Genomic DNA, 13,697 nt, shown 5'->3' with positions numbered 1-13,697 from the left:
CAGAGGAGTATTTCCCACCTCCCAGAAGTAACATTGCTCAGACTGAAGTTTTGTAGCCCTCAGCACTTTAAAAAAAAAATCAAGTTACAAACCCTTGCTAAAGACAACAATCTCACCCAGGAAGTCTGCTGGGAGAGGGAGCAACCAAGTGCTTTCTAAAGGTGCTCAGCTGTGCTCTAGGCTCTGGGAGAATGAAATGCTGAGTACAAGATCTACCACTTCCAAAGCCCGTGAAATTAGATGACCAGGCAGGATCACAGAATACGCTGAGTTGGAAAGGACCCACGAGGATTGAGTCCAACTCTTAAGTGTTAAATCTCACTGGTTCAATTGGTCATAATCCCACCAAGCCCAGTAAAGTCACGCCTAGTCAGTGCCCCCCAGAGATGGGCCAAGGCTCAGTCTCATGCTCAGAGGGTCACAGACATGCAGCTGTGTTAGGTCAGGACAGAAATGCCCAGGGAAGAAGCTCTCTAAAAGGGCAGTTAGTGACAAAAAAATCCCTGCAAAACCCAGGAGCAGGCAGTGAGGGCCTGAGCGCTCAGCTGCTTCAGCTTCTCTCCCTGCAGGGAATAAAGCCCCAAAGCACTGAGGCCACTCTGGCTCTGTCACAGCACATTGAGAACGATTCCAGGAGCACAGCTTCCCCTTCACTGCTCCCCCATCCACCCTGTCATCCCTGCTTTGCCATTCCTGCTCTCTCACCTAGCCTGACCTGCTCTGGAGAAGCCCTGAACCAGCAGCAGGACTCAGAACAAGGTCAGTTTTGTGACACTGCCTCAGCCATCACCCAGGGGAGTGAACGCTGCAGTGTCTGCAGCCTGGGGAGCCAAACCTGCCTTTTTCCTTCTTCTTTTACTTTGCACTACTCGAAGGGAGGTATAAATCTCCTGGCTACAACCTGGCAGTCCCAGCTCTGGGCAGCAGGCCACACAGAAATCCAAAGCTTCCTTTAGCTGCACCATGTTTCCTTCTCCCTGAATACCTGGAAGCAGCCAGTGCCTACATTTATTAACTCCTGAAAGCAGCTGCCTTCCTCCCACACCGCTCAGCTTAGCTCACCTGCTATTTTGATGTTCAGGTTTGCATCCAGGAGGAGATTTTCTGCCTTCAGATCCCTGTGGACTATGTTGCGACAGTGACAGAAGTTGACAGCAGCCACGATCTGCTTGAACTTTCTGCGGGCTTCCTTCTCGGCCATGCGCCCGTGGGCCACGAGGTGATCTGTGGGGTGAGGAGAACACAGGGTTATGGACACAGGGGCAAATCCTGCTCGTGGAGAGAGCTGGGGAGGTGGGAGCAACGTGGGCACAGCGTGGTTCCCAGCTCCAGCAGCACACATGGAGGAGGCACAAGCAGGGACGGGCAGAGCACTGCCCACCGGTCCTCACCTGGGCTGGCTTTGAAATTTATGTTATATACAGGACAGCTGAGGGGATGCCTGGAAAATCAGAACTGTTTTGTACACAAGGACAAAGGTTTTTAAATCTTTTTTCTACATCAAAATAAAAATGAAGCTTTTCCAGCCTTTGCCCTCATTCAGACCCCAGCCCGGTAGCACATCACCTCAGAGGTGCAGCTTCCTGGCCACATGCATCCTTCCTTCCCCCTGCTTTTACACAGGAAACGTCTCTTAGGTCTAACTCCTGCTGGAACCAGCCAGCTCCCAGGTAGTCACAGCCACAAGCAGCTGCTCACCTCAGCTCTCCAGCCAGCACAGCTCCCAGCAGCTGCAGGAGGGACTGAACATCCTCCCTCTCTGCGCATCAATGCAACAACACCCTTGCGAAATCCAAGAAAGCATTTCATTATAAAAATGGAGCTGGCCTCCACTGCGGAAACCTGAGCACTCCCAAACATTTTGCTGAAAGCCTGTACTCTCACTCAAAGGTAGTGTTTGTTGCCAGCTGGGCTTTCCTTGGAAGCCAGCACTGCACACACGGACAGGAAAAGCCTCTCCAAGAGATCACAAAGGCAGGCACACAGCAGAGACCCAGCTGAAGTTCAGTCCACTTAAAACCTGGAAGCACCAGGCTCACAGAAGCCACTTGTCACTGTCCCAGGAGTAGGGATGGACAGGCAGGAGAAAAGGCAGAGAAAGAAGGAGGTAACTTCAGGAGGTTGTAACCTCTTGGTCAGGCCATCAGGCTGGCCTCAAGACATCTCTGGCCAAAATTAGGTTAAAATGATTCACATCCCTCCCTAAACTCCATTAAACTGGGGGCTCAGTACAGATATCTGTTCTTGAAAATAAAAACAATAAATCACTTGTGCAGGTTTCTCATCGGGTGGTTGTGTTTTTCCCCAGTCACCCATTCATTAAAATACCTGCGACATAATTGACTCGCAGTAAATACTAATTACCAAGATCCATCAAAGCAGTTGGGCTGCTCCTGACTGCACAGCAACCTACTTCTGCCTTTGCCCACTCACATTGTGCAACAGACTCGAGGTGTTTTTCAAAGAACTTGTCAATTAACTCTTGTTCATCGGATAAACTTATTCTGTAAGCAAATGTGAACCAGGGCTGGAGAAGGAAAACCATCCCCAAGTCCAATCTGACCCTCAGCTCGCTCGCTGGGCAAAGCAAAGTCACCATCTCAAATTGCCCCGTCGTATTTCATTAAGGCATTTGCATGGTCATAAATTTGTGACTCTAAGGAGACTGACAGCAGAGCACAGCAAGGGCTGCTCCAATTTAAGCCACTGATCAACAGGTAATAGCTCAGCTCCTAAACAAGGTCATTCACACCTTCTGCTCCACTGGGATTTGGAGCCTGTCCATGCAGCAAGCGCCCTTGAAACAGCACAATTTCCGAAATATTTTAGCAATTCTGCAGGCAAGAAAGCAAACGCAGCTACTGCAGCAGGTGTCTTTCTGTAAGGCTTTCCTAAGTGGGTATCTGCCCAAACCAAGTTCACTGGTCCTGGCACAGCCGGTGACACCGCGCTCAGTGCTGGCACTTGGGGCACCCCCTGCCCCACGCCTCTCACCCAGAAACTCCGCTGCCCCTGTGCCCAGCCAGCCCTGCTTAGGCTGCAAAAAGCCCTTTTTAGGTTAGGCGTGAAATTTCCCTTTTGCTGAAGAACTGGGAGCAGAGGCCCAGGCTCTGCACGTAGGCACCGCGCTCCGAGCCCACTGACATTTCTGCACCAGCTCCAGAGGAAGGACAGAAACAATGAGGCTACAGAATACTTCACATACCACCAAGGGCAACTGTATGCCAAAATTAACCATTGAGAGCTTAGTCTGCACAAACCTCCCATGCAGGGGAGGTTACAGAGCTGACCTGAGCGCTGAGCTGGGAGCCAGCACCCTGCTCCGACTGTGTCAGAGCACCCAGAGCCCGGCTGGGCTCATGCACAGTGATGCTGCTCTGGGTGTCTTCCAGAGGGGAAGGAATGCATCACTGCATTGCACAACCCCTACACACATCAGTCACTGCTCTCCCTACTTACAGGAGGCACCTGACGCTGCTCTGTGTTAAAAAACAATCCAATCCTACACTGGGGAAAAACCACCTTTGGTTCAGAGAGCACTGACACACAAGTTTCCACTCCCCGCCTCTGGACAGACGCCTTGTGCTTTTAAGCTGCCTTCTGTCTGGAAAACAAACGCTGATGAAGCTTCACATCTCCTCTGTGTGGGGGATTAAGTCACATTTCCAGTGAATTTGGTGACCTTGTGATGTCAGAAGCAGTCTGACCTTCTAGAGACAGGCACCACAACATTGTTTAATGTGTCTGCCCAGTTCAGGCTCACAGTGCTCAGGACAAGCGGGCGGGCGGTGGGGAGACAGGGCAGACGTGGGAACCACATCAACCAGATGATAATTTTCTAAATTTCCTGTGATTTTTTTTGATAATCAACCAAGAACTCATATACCGTCAGTGAGGACTGCAGATTATTTACAGTTTTCATAGTAAACAGCTGAAAGCAAACCAGAGTTTTAGACTATATTCCATCTGACCTCAAAAAGGACACTCGAGGGACCTGGAATAGAGACCACCCTATGTTTAAAAGGAGACATTCATTTCTTCATAATGTCAAACCAGCGACCCAACCACACGCAAAACACGGACAGGGACAAAAATAACAATTTACATTTGGCTGCTGGAGCCCACAGCAAACCCAAGGCCTGTCCCTGGTCCCTGCTACGCAAACAAAGTGAATTATCAAACATTTCCAGTAAGGGATGAATCAAAGACTCTTACGGCACAGCCTGGCCGTGCTCAGCCCTTTACTGGAACTTGGGATAAACAGGTGGTGCAGCCCTCCAGGTGCTGAGCTGGGATCCCTGTGGAGCTCCCAGGGCAGGGACAGGCCAGACACACGGCCAGGACTGACTGACTGACTGACTGACTGCAGCCATTTACAGAAACCATCGCTCTCACAGCTGAAAGCTCTGACCTCTGGCACTGCCTGGGAAACACTGACAGCTTTAAGCCTGGGGAAGTTCTGAAAGCATCAGAGAAGCAATTTAAGATGTATTCCTTACAAAAACCTGCAGTTTATAATAGCACAACAGCACAATGCTGCAGCTCTGGTTCTATGGGGCTGCACGCAAATGCCCCATGGCATTTGGCACCCAGAACACCACAGCTGTCAGCCCCCTTACCTCCAGCCCTACATTTTAATGCCTACATCATGCAGGTGCTCAGACATGACCCAGAAGAAGATTGAAGAGTCTCAGCACAGGCCATTTCACAGACCAGCCCCAGTGCCCAGTGAGAGGCACGGTGCCAGCGCTGCACTGCCCACGCACACCTCACACACCATCCCTGCAGCTCACCCAGCCACTGCCACCAAGCCCAGCTGCCCCAGCAGGGACAGGCACTCAGAGGAGGTGCCGCTGAGGTTTTACCCAGGAGGAGAGCCCAGCTGCCCACGCTGCCATCCACTCTGTCTCCAGCACACACAGACGTGAGACCCTTCAGCGCTGGAGCTGCAGGGACTGCAAGGAAACCTCCCCAGAATGGGCTCCTGCTTCCTCCCTGCAAATTGCTTCCGCTGGCAGAACAAAGTCTTCATGGCTCCTCAGGAAACTCTGAACACAAAAAGCTGAGGCTTGAGCTTTCCCCTCTCTGCTCTTGCACTGAGGGCAGTGCCCAAAAATCCTCAAAACTGGGGAGAGAGGCACCACCTCCTGCCATGGGTCTGGAGATGCCTCACGCTATTACAGAGCTGGCTGCTCCCAGCTATCAGTGAGGATAAAATGCTGGGCAGCAACATGGAAATTAGCCATGCTAATGAGCTGAATTTACTACAGCAGAAAATCTTTCAGAAAGCAATTAGGTTTTCACTTCGACTCACGCAGAAGGCTATTTTTGTAACCAAAGAATTCATTCCAAGTTTGTATGTGAGCTCGCACATAGCTCTGGATTTAAAAAAAGATGAGCCCATCCCTGCCAAATTCAACAGAAGAGGGAGAAAAAGTAAAAAGAGATTTATACTTTTCTGTGGTGATACACACCCAAGCCAACTCCAGGTGATTTTGCTGTGCATGGGAAGGTGAATTTCACAAGCCTTTGGAACTGCTGAGTGTGTCCAGCACCATGATTCATATTTGAATAAACAACTGGAAGGCTCAGCAAGTCAGTTTTTCACCAGGCAATCCACACTTCCCAAACATCAGCTGTCACTCGCTTCCCCTTCGGCTGTCACCTTCTCAGGAGAAATCCAAGGGACACGGACAATATTGACAGGAAGCCATGGCAACCATCTACAGAGGGACTGAGGAACTGGTGGCAGTTTGTATGGCTGCAAACCAGCACTTTTCAGCTTTTAGTTTCCTTAATTTGGGGCTTCTCTTGCTTCACTAAAGGCTTCGTCTTTTACTACAACTCAGCTTCTCCTCCAGAGAAATGAGAAGTAAAATCAAAAGTGAATCTTCTGCAGTGGCTGACGAGGACAGGGGGAGTGTTCCCAGGAGCTGACAGGCCACGTGTGACTGTCCTCACTTCCTTGACTGAAGCTAATTCAGGCACACAGGATTTTCCCCACTTTTGGAGGCTCATATTGGCAAAGCCAGTACAGACCAATGTTGCAAAATCCTGACTCTGTCACCCAGTACAAAATTCCAGTGTATAAGTAAATTCCTGTTTCTATAAGTTTTGCTATTGTTCACCAAACAAATGAATCAATCAGCCCACAGCTCTTTCAGTCGTGCTGCACAGATGCTTTTTTCCCTTTCAGGAACTGCTCCTGTGGTCAAGAACACTCAGCCAAAACTCTCTGGGACAACGGTGCTTGGAAGGAATGTAACCAATGCTGGCTAAGATAACATCAGATATCAAAAAGAAAAGACAGGACATGGTTTTGAGCACAAAACCCTTCAGAACTGCAGGACTGCCTGTTTCTTTGAAAGCTACTGACACATCCTAACAGTTCTACTATCATCAACAAGGTTCATATAACTTGCTGGGAAGCAAAGCACTCAGCAACACTAAAATCCAAGTGCATGACTATTTCCAACATCTTTAATCCCAAAGTGAGCGCGAAAGAGGAGCAGCACCACCTGTCAATGAAACCCAAAGAAGAAGCAGAGGTTATGGGGGCTATTTTTCCATTGAGTTGGTCTCATTTATTCCTTTACTCCTCTTGTCAATGGAAAGTTTGCAGGCTGAAGGGCACCTCTCGGCTGAAACAAGAGTGTGGTGGCTATTTTCGGTTTACTGTAGTTGACCAAGTGCATTATCTGATTAAAGAATGCAATAAATGTACTTACCAAATATTTCCCCTCCACTGGCATACTCTGTCACCAGATAAATCATCCGCTCCGTCTCCATAACCTGCACACAAGGACACGGCAGTGACATGTAAGGAGACTGCTGAGTGCAAGGAGAAACAGCCCTGAAACCACCTTTATTCCCCTGTAACACAGGGAACTGCCTTCATCAAATCCCAGCTATAACCTTGCCGTGCTCCCCAGAGCCACGTGCAGGGGTGACAGGAATGGGGACAGTAAGGATGAAACAGCAAGTTTCAAACACTAAATCTGTAACCACACATTACACTTCACCTGCACCTTCCTCCTCCTGCTCTCTTTCCCCTCCCATTAGCATTTGCTCCCAGGTCTTGTCCTGCTCCAGCAGCCTGGGAGACTTCCCCACCCTGCTCTTCTCCTGCCCTAAACAAAGCCAAGCCACAAGTGTCACCTCCTCACTACCACATCAAAAGCTTTAGATGGAATGAAACAGGTTTAAAGAGGTTTTTTGGCTCAAAAGAAAGGTTTAAGGAGTAAGTGTGCAAAGAAACACTCCCTGGGTACCTTGAAAGTGCCACAGTCCCTGAAAGCATCTCACACATGGTTTGGCCAAAGCAGCTAAACATTAACCTCTGTCACTTCCACTCAGTTTTAACTCTTTGGAGTCCAAATAAATGTTCATATCTCTCAAGAACAGATGGGAAACAGAGTCCTTTATTCCTCTGCTCCCATCACTCTGCTGCACCCTCCTCACAGAGGGGCACAACCAGCTACCTGTGTAAAGGGCAGACCACGTGGCTTCTGCCTCTGGGGGTTTTGTTTGCAGACAAAAAAAAGTCAAACAAGCTGGAAAAAATGTCTGCAAACAATATGGAAAAGCAGGTCTGCTGCCAGTATTGATCCCCTTCCAGGAAAGGGCTGAGCAGACCAGCAGGGCCTGGGGGCCGCAGGGAGCTGGGCAGGAGAGGAGAGCCCAGTCCTGCTCCTGGGTGAGATTTACTCCCTCCCTTAAAGGCAGAAGGGGAACCTGCATCCGGTTTCAACTGGGAAACTGAGAAGCACACAATGGCCATAAACAAGTGGCAGGAGGCCAGCCCACAGCGGAAGCATGATGGCCAGAGAGAGAAGGATCAGCTACGCTTTCCCCCTGCCCCTCCAGGCAGAGCACTTGGAGACCTTTAAACATCAGGGGCTTTCCCAGTTCCACCTGCAAGGAATGGAGGGATAGCTCTGGAGGAAATGCTGACATGTGGAGTCAAGGGATGGGAGCTCCGTGGCACAATGCTCCTACCTGGTACAACCTGATGATATGTGGGTGGCAAAGCATCTTCATGATCTGGACTTCTCTAAATATCTTCTTCAGGTTCTCTTCATCCAGCTGAGTCTTATCAATGATCTTTATTGCAACCTGGCAGAGAGGAAACAGAAGAGAAGTTACTGACCCAGCTGCATTACCCACACAGCAGCTCCCTGCACCAGGGCCGATAAACCCCAGCAGGGAGGGGAATGGGGGACAGTGTCAGGCTTCTAACAATTGAGGTGTTTATTTGTCTGTTTTAAGCCAGAAGTGCTCTGTAACGCTACACTAATGGAGTTTAAACAAGTCTAAGTGCTTTCAGTCAGCTGCTCTCTAGTCTCCAAGATTTTCCCTCCACCTCCCTGGCGCTGGCAGCTCCCAGCTCCTTTGGGCATGGACTGTAGAACCACCAGACTCCAAACGTGGAGACACTTCTGTGCAAAGGACCACCTGTCCTCAAGTCCACTGGGCACCCCTGCTTCATCCACACACAGCGAGCAGGGATGGGAATCTTTTCTGGAATGCCAGGATGAACAGGAGAGAAAAGGCAGAGTGAAACCTTGATGGAGAAAACAGCTGAGAGAAAAAGCTGCTCTGCCTGGCAGAAGAACATCTGCCCTGCTGCTTCTAAATCAAATTTCAGCCTTTAGTGTCCTCCTCCCCACCACGAAACACCCCTTTGAGCGAGCAGCTCCAGTCTGGGGATTTGTGGGATGAGTTCCCATCCCCCAGCAGGTTTTCTCACTCGGAGAGGGCTCTCCCTGGGAAAAGAACTGCCTCTACAGATCTCCTGGTTGCTTTGCTGGAGAGCCTAATTTACACAAGGCCTGCCCAGGAAGGCTGCAGGATCATGCAAAGGCCTGGGGAAGGGCATGCAAAGCAGCACTGCTGTGAAAACCGCTGAGGATGCACGGCCAGAAAGATCTGACACAGAAATGCCCAGCTTGTCCAGACCCCAGAGCTCAGTGGGGACAAGGACAAGTGCCCTGTGCACGGCAGCGTGCCAGGACCACGGGCACAAACCCACAGGGCACACGACCCAAACACATGTCCCTGTCCTAGTGCCAGCCCAAGGGCAGGGCTAAGGGATGCTCTCACAGGCACGCACACAACCGCACAAAAGCAGCTTCAGATCCTTTAAGGGAATCTTTCTTTGAGGGAACAATCTGAAGCACATGAAAATTAAGCCCCATATTTTATGATCAAATCCCTGCCAGAGCAATAACCGCCCCGCATGTGAGCAGAACCCAGCAGAATCCCGAGAAGGCACCCAAGCACAATAAGCTGTTTCTTTCATTTGAAACCTTTAATTCAGAGCGCAGGAACGCTTCCAGCCTTCCAAGTCACTGAGCATGCTTCCTCCAGCAGGAGCGGGAGCTGAACGGCAGCCAGGTCTGGCACCCGGCGCTGGGAGCTGCTGGCAGGAGGGGCTGGAGCCCAGGCACGAGGTGAAACGGCAGCAGGGGCTGCCAGGCACCGGGGCTGCGGTTAACGGGGCACAGCCACAGGAGCAGCCCAGCGCGGACCCACGCCGCAGGGATCCGGGCACGGCGCTCAGGAGAGGGCTGGGCATGTACAGGGAGCCAGGGGGGATTGGGGAACGCTCTCCACATGCTTTTCACCCAAGGTTTTCCTGCAAGAACGGGCTTTTGTAAAGCTGGAGCATAAATACACATAAAAGCTAAGCGACGCTTCCTCCGAGAGCGAAGCCAAGATGTCTACCCAGAGACATGAGTCATTTTCAGGCCCAAAGACGTAAATGAAAATCCACAGATCTGGAGTATTCCTGAGCTCCTTACTCATTCCCAGCTCTATATTTGCTCTAAGGAACTCTCATTTCCCAGCTTAATTATATGGCTCGAGCTGACACTCTCGGCCAAGTTCAGGGTATGCAGAGCATCTGATTGCACCCAGCTTGGTCAGTAGGGCCAGACACAACAGAACTGAATTCCTCTGGCTTTCCCTGATAACCCGGGGCAGGGAGCACCAGGCTGCCACCTCCCCACTCCCTGTGACGCTGCGGGATTTCCACATGGCGAGTGAAACTCCACACCCACAAGACACACAACAGCTGGATGGGGAGCAAAGCCAGACCTGCAGCACTCAGGAGATGTTCTTCTTGAGAAGGAGCTCAGCCCCAAACCCAAACCCACCCTCAGCAGTTACGCAGAGAGACCTGAAGGGGTTTCTTCCAAATGTTTTCATTCCACACAAATGCCTCCAGCAACCGATGCAACATGAAAGGCAAAAGCCTCCTGAAAAATCCTGGGGAAAGCACCTCGTGCTCCGGTTTCAGGAAATGCAGAGCTTCCTCGGGACCCTGCAAGGGTGGAAGGAGGAAATCCCCTGTGCTCTGGGCAGCAGGGACACGCAGGGAATTCAGGATTTCAGGGGGCTGATGTTCCACCCCAGGCTCTGCAGCAGGGGAGCTGCAGCTGGTCAGTTCCAGAGCTCTGCTCTTTGGGTCCTTTTGGAGAATCACTGCTTTTTCCAGAGGGCAGGACTGCTGTAAAGGTTTTCCAGAACAGATCAGGTTCGTTTCTCCATTCCTGCATCTCCTAGCTGGCTGATATTCTCCCTTCCCTCAAGAGATGATTTGGGATTTCAACAGAAAAGGGACTGGCTGAGGTCCTTGTGCTGCACCAGCCACACTGACTCCATCCAAAGCTCAAGGGATGGCCACAATGAATTCAGCCCTTTATTTTATTATTTATTTATTTATTGGAGATTATAAACTGGAGAAAAACAGCCAAACAAAAGGATCTTTAGGATCTTTAAGGGAAAAATCTAAAGCATATGAAAACTAATCTTCATATTTTATGATAACATCCTTGTCAGGGCAATAACTGCCCTGTCTCCAAATATATGTATATATTTATAATTATTTATGCAAAAAGAATCAGTTTAAGTTATAATAAACCCCAAAATCGAGTGCATTTCCTCATGCTTACAAACACCACATAAAATAAAGAGGAAGACTAAACATCATTAAGTAAAGCAAAAATTCAGGCACAAGTAGAAGTGGAAGACAACCATGATCCAAATTCTCAAACAATGCAATACTCTAAAAAAGGAGTCTGAGAAATTAACTATTCTTTTATCAGAAGTTAATGAAGCTTACAGGCAGGAGAATAAATGCCAAGCCTGGAGCATGCATGCTGCTACCAATTAACAAAATGTTCCCGCCACTTGTAAACAGTTCATTTATTCCTTCTTGCATCCAAGTAAAACTTGCACTAGTAATTTGGGAAGGAATTGTTACTTGGGAGAAATGACAAGTAGCTAAAAACAATTGGTGGAGAGCAGGCAAGGTGTTCAAAGTGACAGCTGCAGGTTGCAGGTGGCTTGCTCACTGCTTTTCCAGATTTTTCTCCTCCTGGTGCTCAGCTGAACACTGCTCTGTAACTCCTGCGATCCCAAAGCTGTGCTGGCTGGATGCACAGCCAGGCAGAGCCCTGTGGGGAGGAGTGGAAATTCCAACCACATGAAAGCAGGGAAATGGAAGGAGGGGTACTCAAACTCTGGGGGCCAAAAGGGAGCACCCAGATATCCCTGTACCAGCACATCCCACTGCATCCCATGGGAAGTCAGGAGGGATGGAAGGCACATGTCAGGCAAGGCAAGGCGGCTTCAGTCACCCCAGAACGCTCAGAGGTGTGGGGAGGAGCCCAGGCTGCCCCTCTGCCCTGAGCTCTGACCACTTCCTTCAGCCCAGCACACAAAGCCCGGACAATTCTTGCTCTCAAACTCACAGGATTCTCCTGAAGTTCCCAAAGTGTACCGTAAACAACATTATAAATTCCTACTTTGCTCTGAGATACCAGGTTCTCAAACCTGGCAGCCAGCAGAGCTCAGTATGCCAAGGTGAGGGGCTCTGAAACAAGGCACAAGGCTTGGAACAGGAGAGGGGAGAATATCAACTTGCAGGAGTTAAAACCTCTATGGATGTCTTGTTTCTCAGCTGAGGGTGGATAACAATCCAGACAGACTTCCTTGAATGCACAGGGCCCTGCCAACAGGAAGGGAAAGGAACTGCTGGGTGCCCAGGCGGATGGGCAGGGAGAGGACAGCCACCGTGCCCTGCGCTGCTCCAGCTGCCTGGAAAGGCTCTGGGGGAGAAAGAGGTGGAAGCACGGTCTGTTTTCAGTGGAAAGGAGCCATGGGACGCTGCTTCCTTTTATTTCTGTGCTGGGAACAAAGGAACAAGCCAGAGACCCTGGCCTGGGCTAAAATCTGCTCCTTCATGCCATGCGCCTGCTTGGATCTAATTATAATCCAATGATAAATAAAATTTCTTGCATGAGCGATCGTTCCATAAAGAAATCACCCTTTCCCTTTTAGTTCAGTTGTTTCTGCAGTGGCCTGAGTGAAAATGAGAAACTCCCACTTCTTCCAAAAGCAGCCCATGTGCTCAGTGTGATCAGTGCTCACTGTAGAAGTGTAATTATGGCAGCGGCATTCCTGTAAATCAGCACGGATCTCCTCCATGGAAAGGGAGCCAACAGATGGCACCGGCAAAGCGACTGCATTGAGAAAACCAACATGTTTATTTGGGAGCAAGACATTTCCTAGAACTGTCCTGGGGAGTCCTCCTGCTCCAGATTCCTCCTGGAAAGGGCTCAGTAAACAGTCCCAGGCTGTCCTCTGCCATGGATGGAGGTGTCCCTGCAGCTTGGCTCCTGTGTCACCCCGAGGGCACGTGGCAGCCTGCAGTCACACTGAGAGCTGTCACCAGAGAGGGTCTCTGGAACACACCAATAAACCTGGGGCAGGCTCATCCTCCCAAATTCCTCCTGCATTTGCAAAGGAGCCCCCTCGTCCCTGTCCACCGCAGCCCTCCTGGGCTGACAACGTGAGCTGTCAGAGGGGCTGGCAGGGAACAGCTCTTCCAGCTGCTCCTGCCTGCCACAAACACTTGGGAAGCTCGGGAACACGGCCTGTTTGGATTAAGCAGCTGCTGGAGGGGTAAAAATCACTCCTGTAAGCAGATACCAGAGCTGCACGGGAGAACTCCAGCAGCAGAGACCAGAATTATGACAGAGAAGGGGGAAAACAGAGGGCTAAGGAAGCACTCTGAGGCTATGTGTATGAGACACACACAGAGGCACTCAAGTGGCATATGGACACAGGGCTGTGATAAAAACACAAAAACACAGCGTCAACTCCAGGCTATGCAGGTCGTGTCCTCCTCTGCTGGGTGGGTGTCACTGCACACAACGCCGCGCTCCCGCACGGACACTCCCATGGCACAGGCACATGTTTCTGAGGCAAGCTGTCAGCACAAGCCTGCTGGTGGGTTTGGGGTCACCAAAAGCCAGTTCTCTCCATGCAAACAGGCAATTATTGTACAGTTTTTAGTCATAGGAAAGTGCTCGACAAAAGGGAAGCACTGACACTGCTGATTCCCGGACTTCTCTTGGCAAGCTCACGGGTAACACAGGGGCATGTCCTCCTCAGAATTAACCAACACAGAACCTACCTAAGTCAAAGTGATACAGCAAATAAAACTAGGCCAGTCTGCAGCAACATCAGTGGCTTTTGGGGGTGGCACAAATGCAAATATTGGCAGCAACTGAAAGCAGGAAACTGTGGACGAAGATGTGCTCAGAGAAGCTGCATTTGCTCAGGAAGGAAGTTCTCACCTTGTCCACATCCCTCTGCACAATCAATGCAGGGACTTGTGTCTTGCACAA

At 50.3% G+C, this 13,697-nt stretch overlaps 1 protein-coding gene across 4 annotated transcripts in view; it reads right to left on the bottom strand.

Annotated features, from left to right (window-relative positions):
* The window catches only part of SIK3 (SIK family kinase 3), a 69,671-nt gene that overhangs the window by 25,632 nt on the left and 30,342 nt on the right, over positions 1-13,697 (bottom strand). For all 4 annotated transcript variants that reach the window (XM_058041318.1, XM_058041319.1, XM_058041317.1 and 1 more), the window contains exons 2-4: positions 7,999-8,115; positions 6,729-6,792; positions 1,063-1,224 (exon numbers count right to left, since the gene is read on the bottom strand). In XM_058041318.1, the coding sequence (XP_057897301.1) occupies positions 1,063-1,224; positions 6,729-6,792; positions 7,999-8,040 (268 nt within the window). In that variant the 5' untranslated portion in view covers positions 8,041-8,115. The remainder of the gene's footprint in view (positions 1-1,062; positions 1,225-6,728; positions 6,793-7,998; positions 8,116-13,697) is intronic.

This window comes from Melospiza georgiana, chromosome 27 (assembly GCF_028018845.1).
Source record: "Melospiza georgiana isolate bMelGeo1 chromosome 27, bMelGeo1.pri, whole genome shotgun sequence".
NCBI lineage: Eukaryota > Metazoa > Chordata > Aves > Passeriformes > Passerellidae > Melospiza > Melospiza georgiana.
The sequence above is the reverse complement of the archived record's forward strand: the minus strand, read 5'-3'. Positions and strand labels throughout refer to the sequence as shown.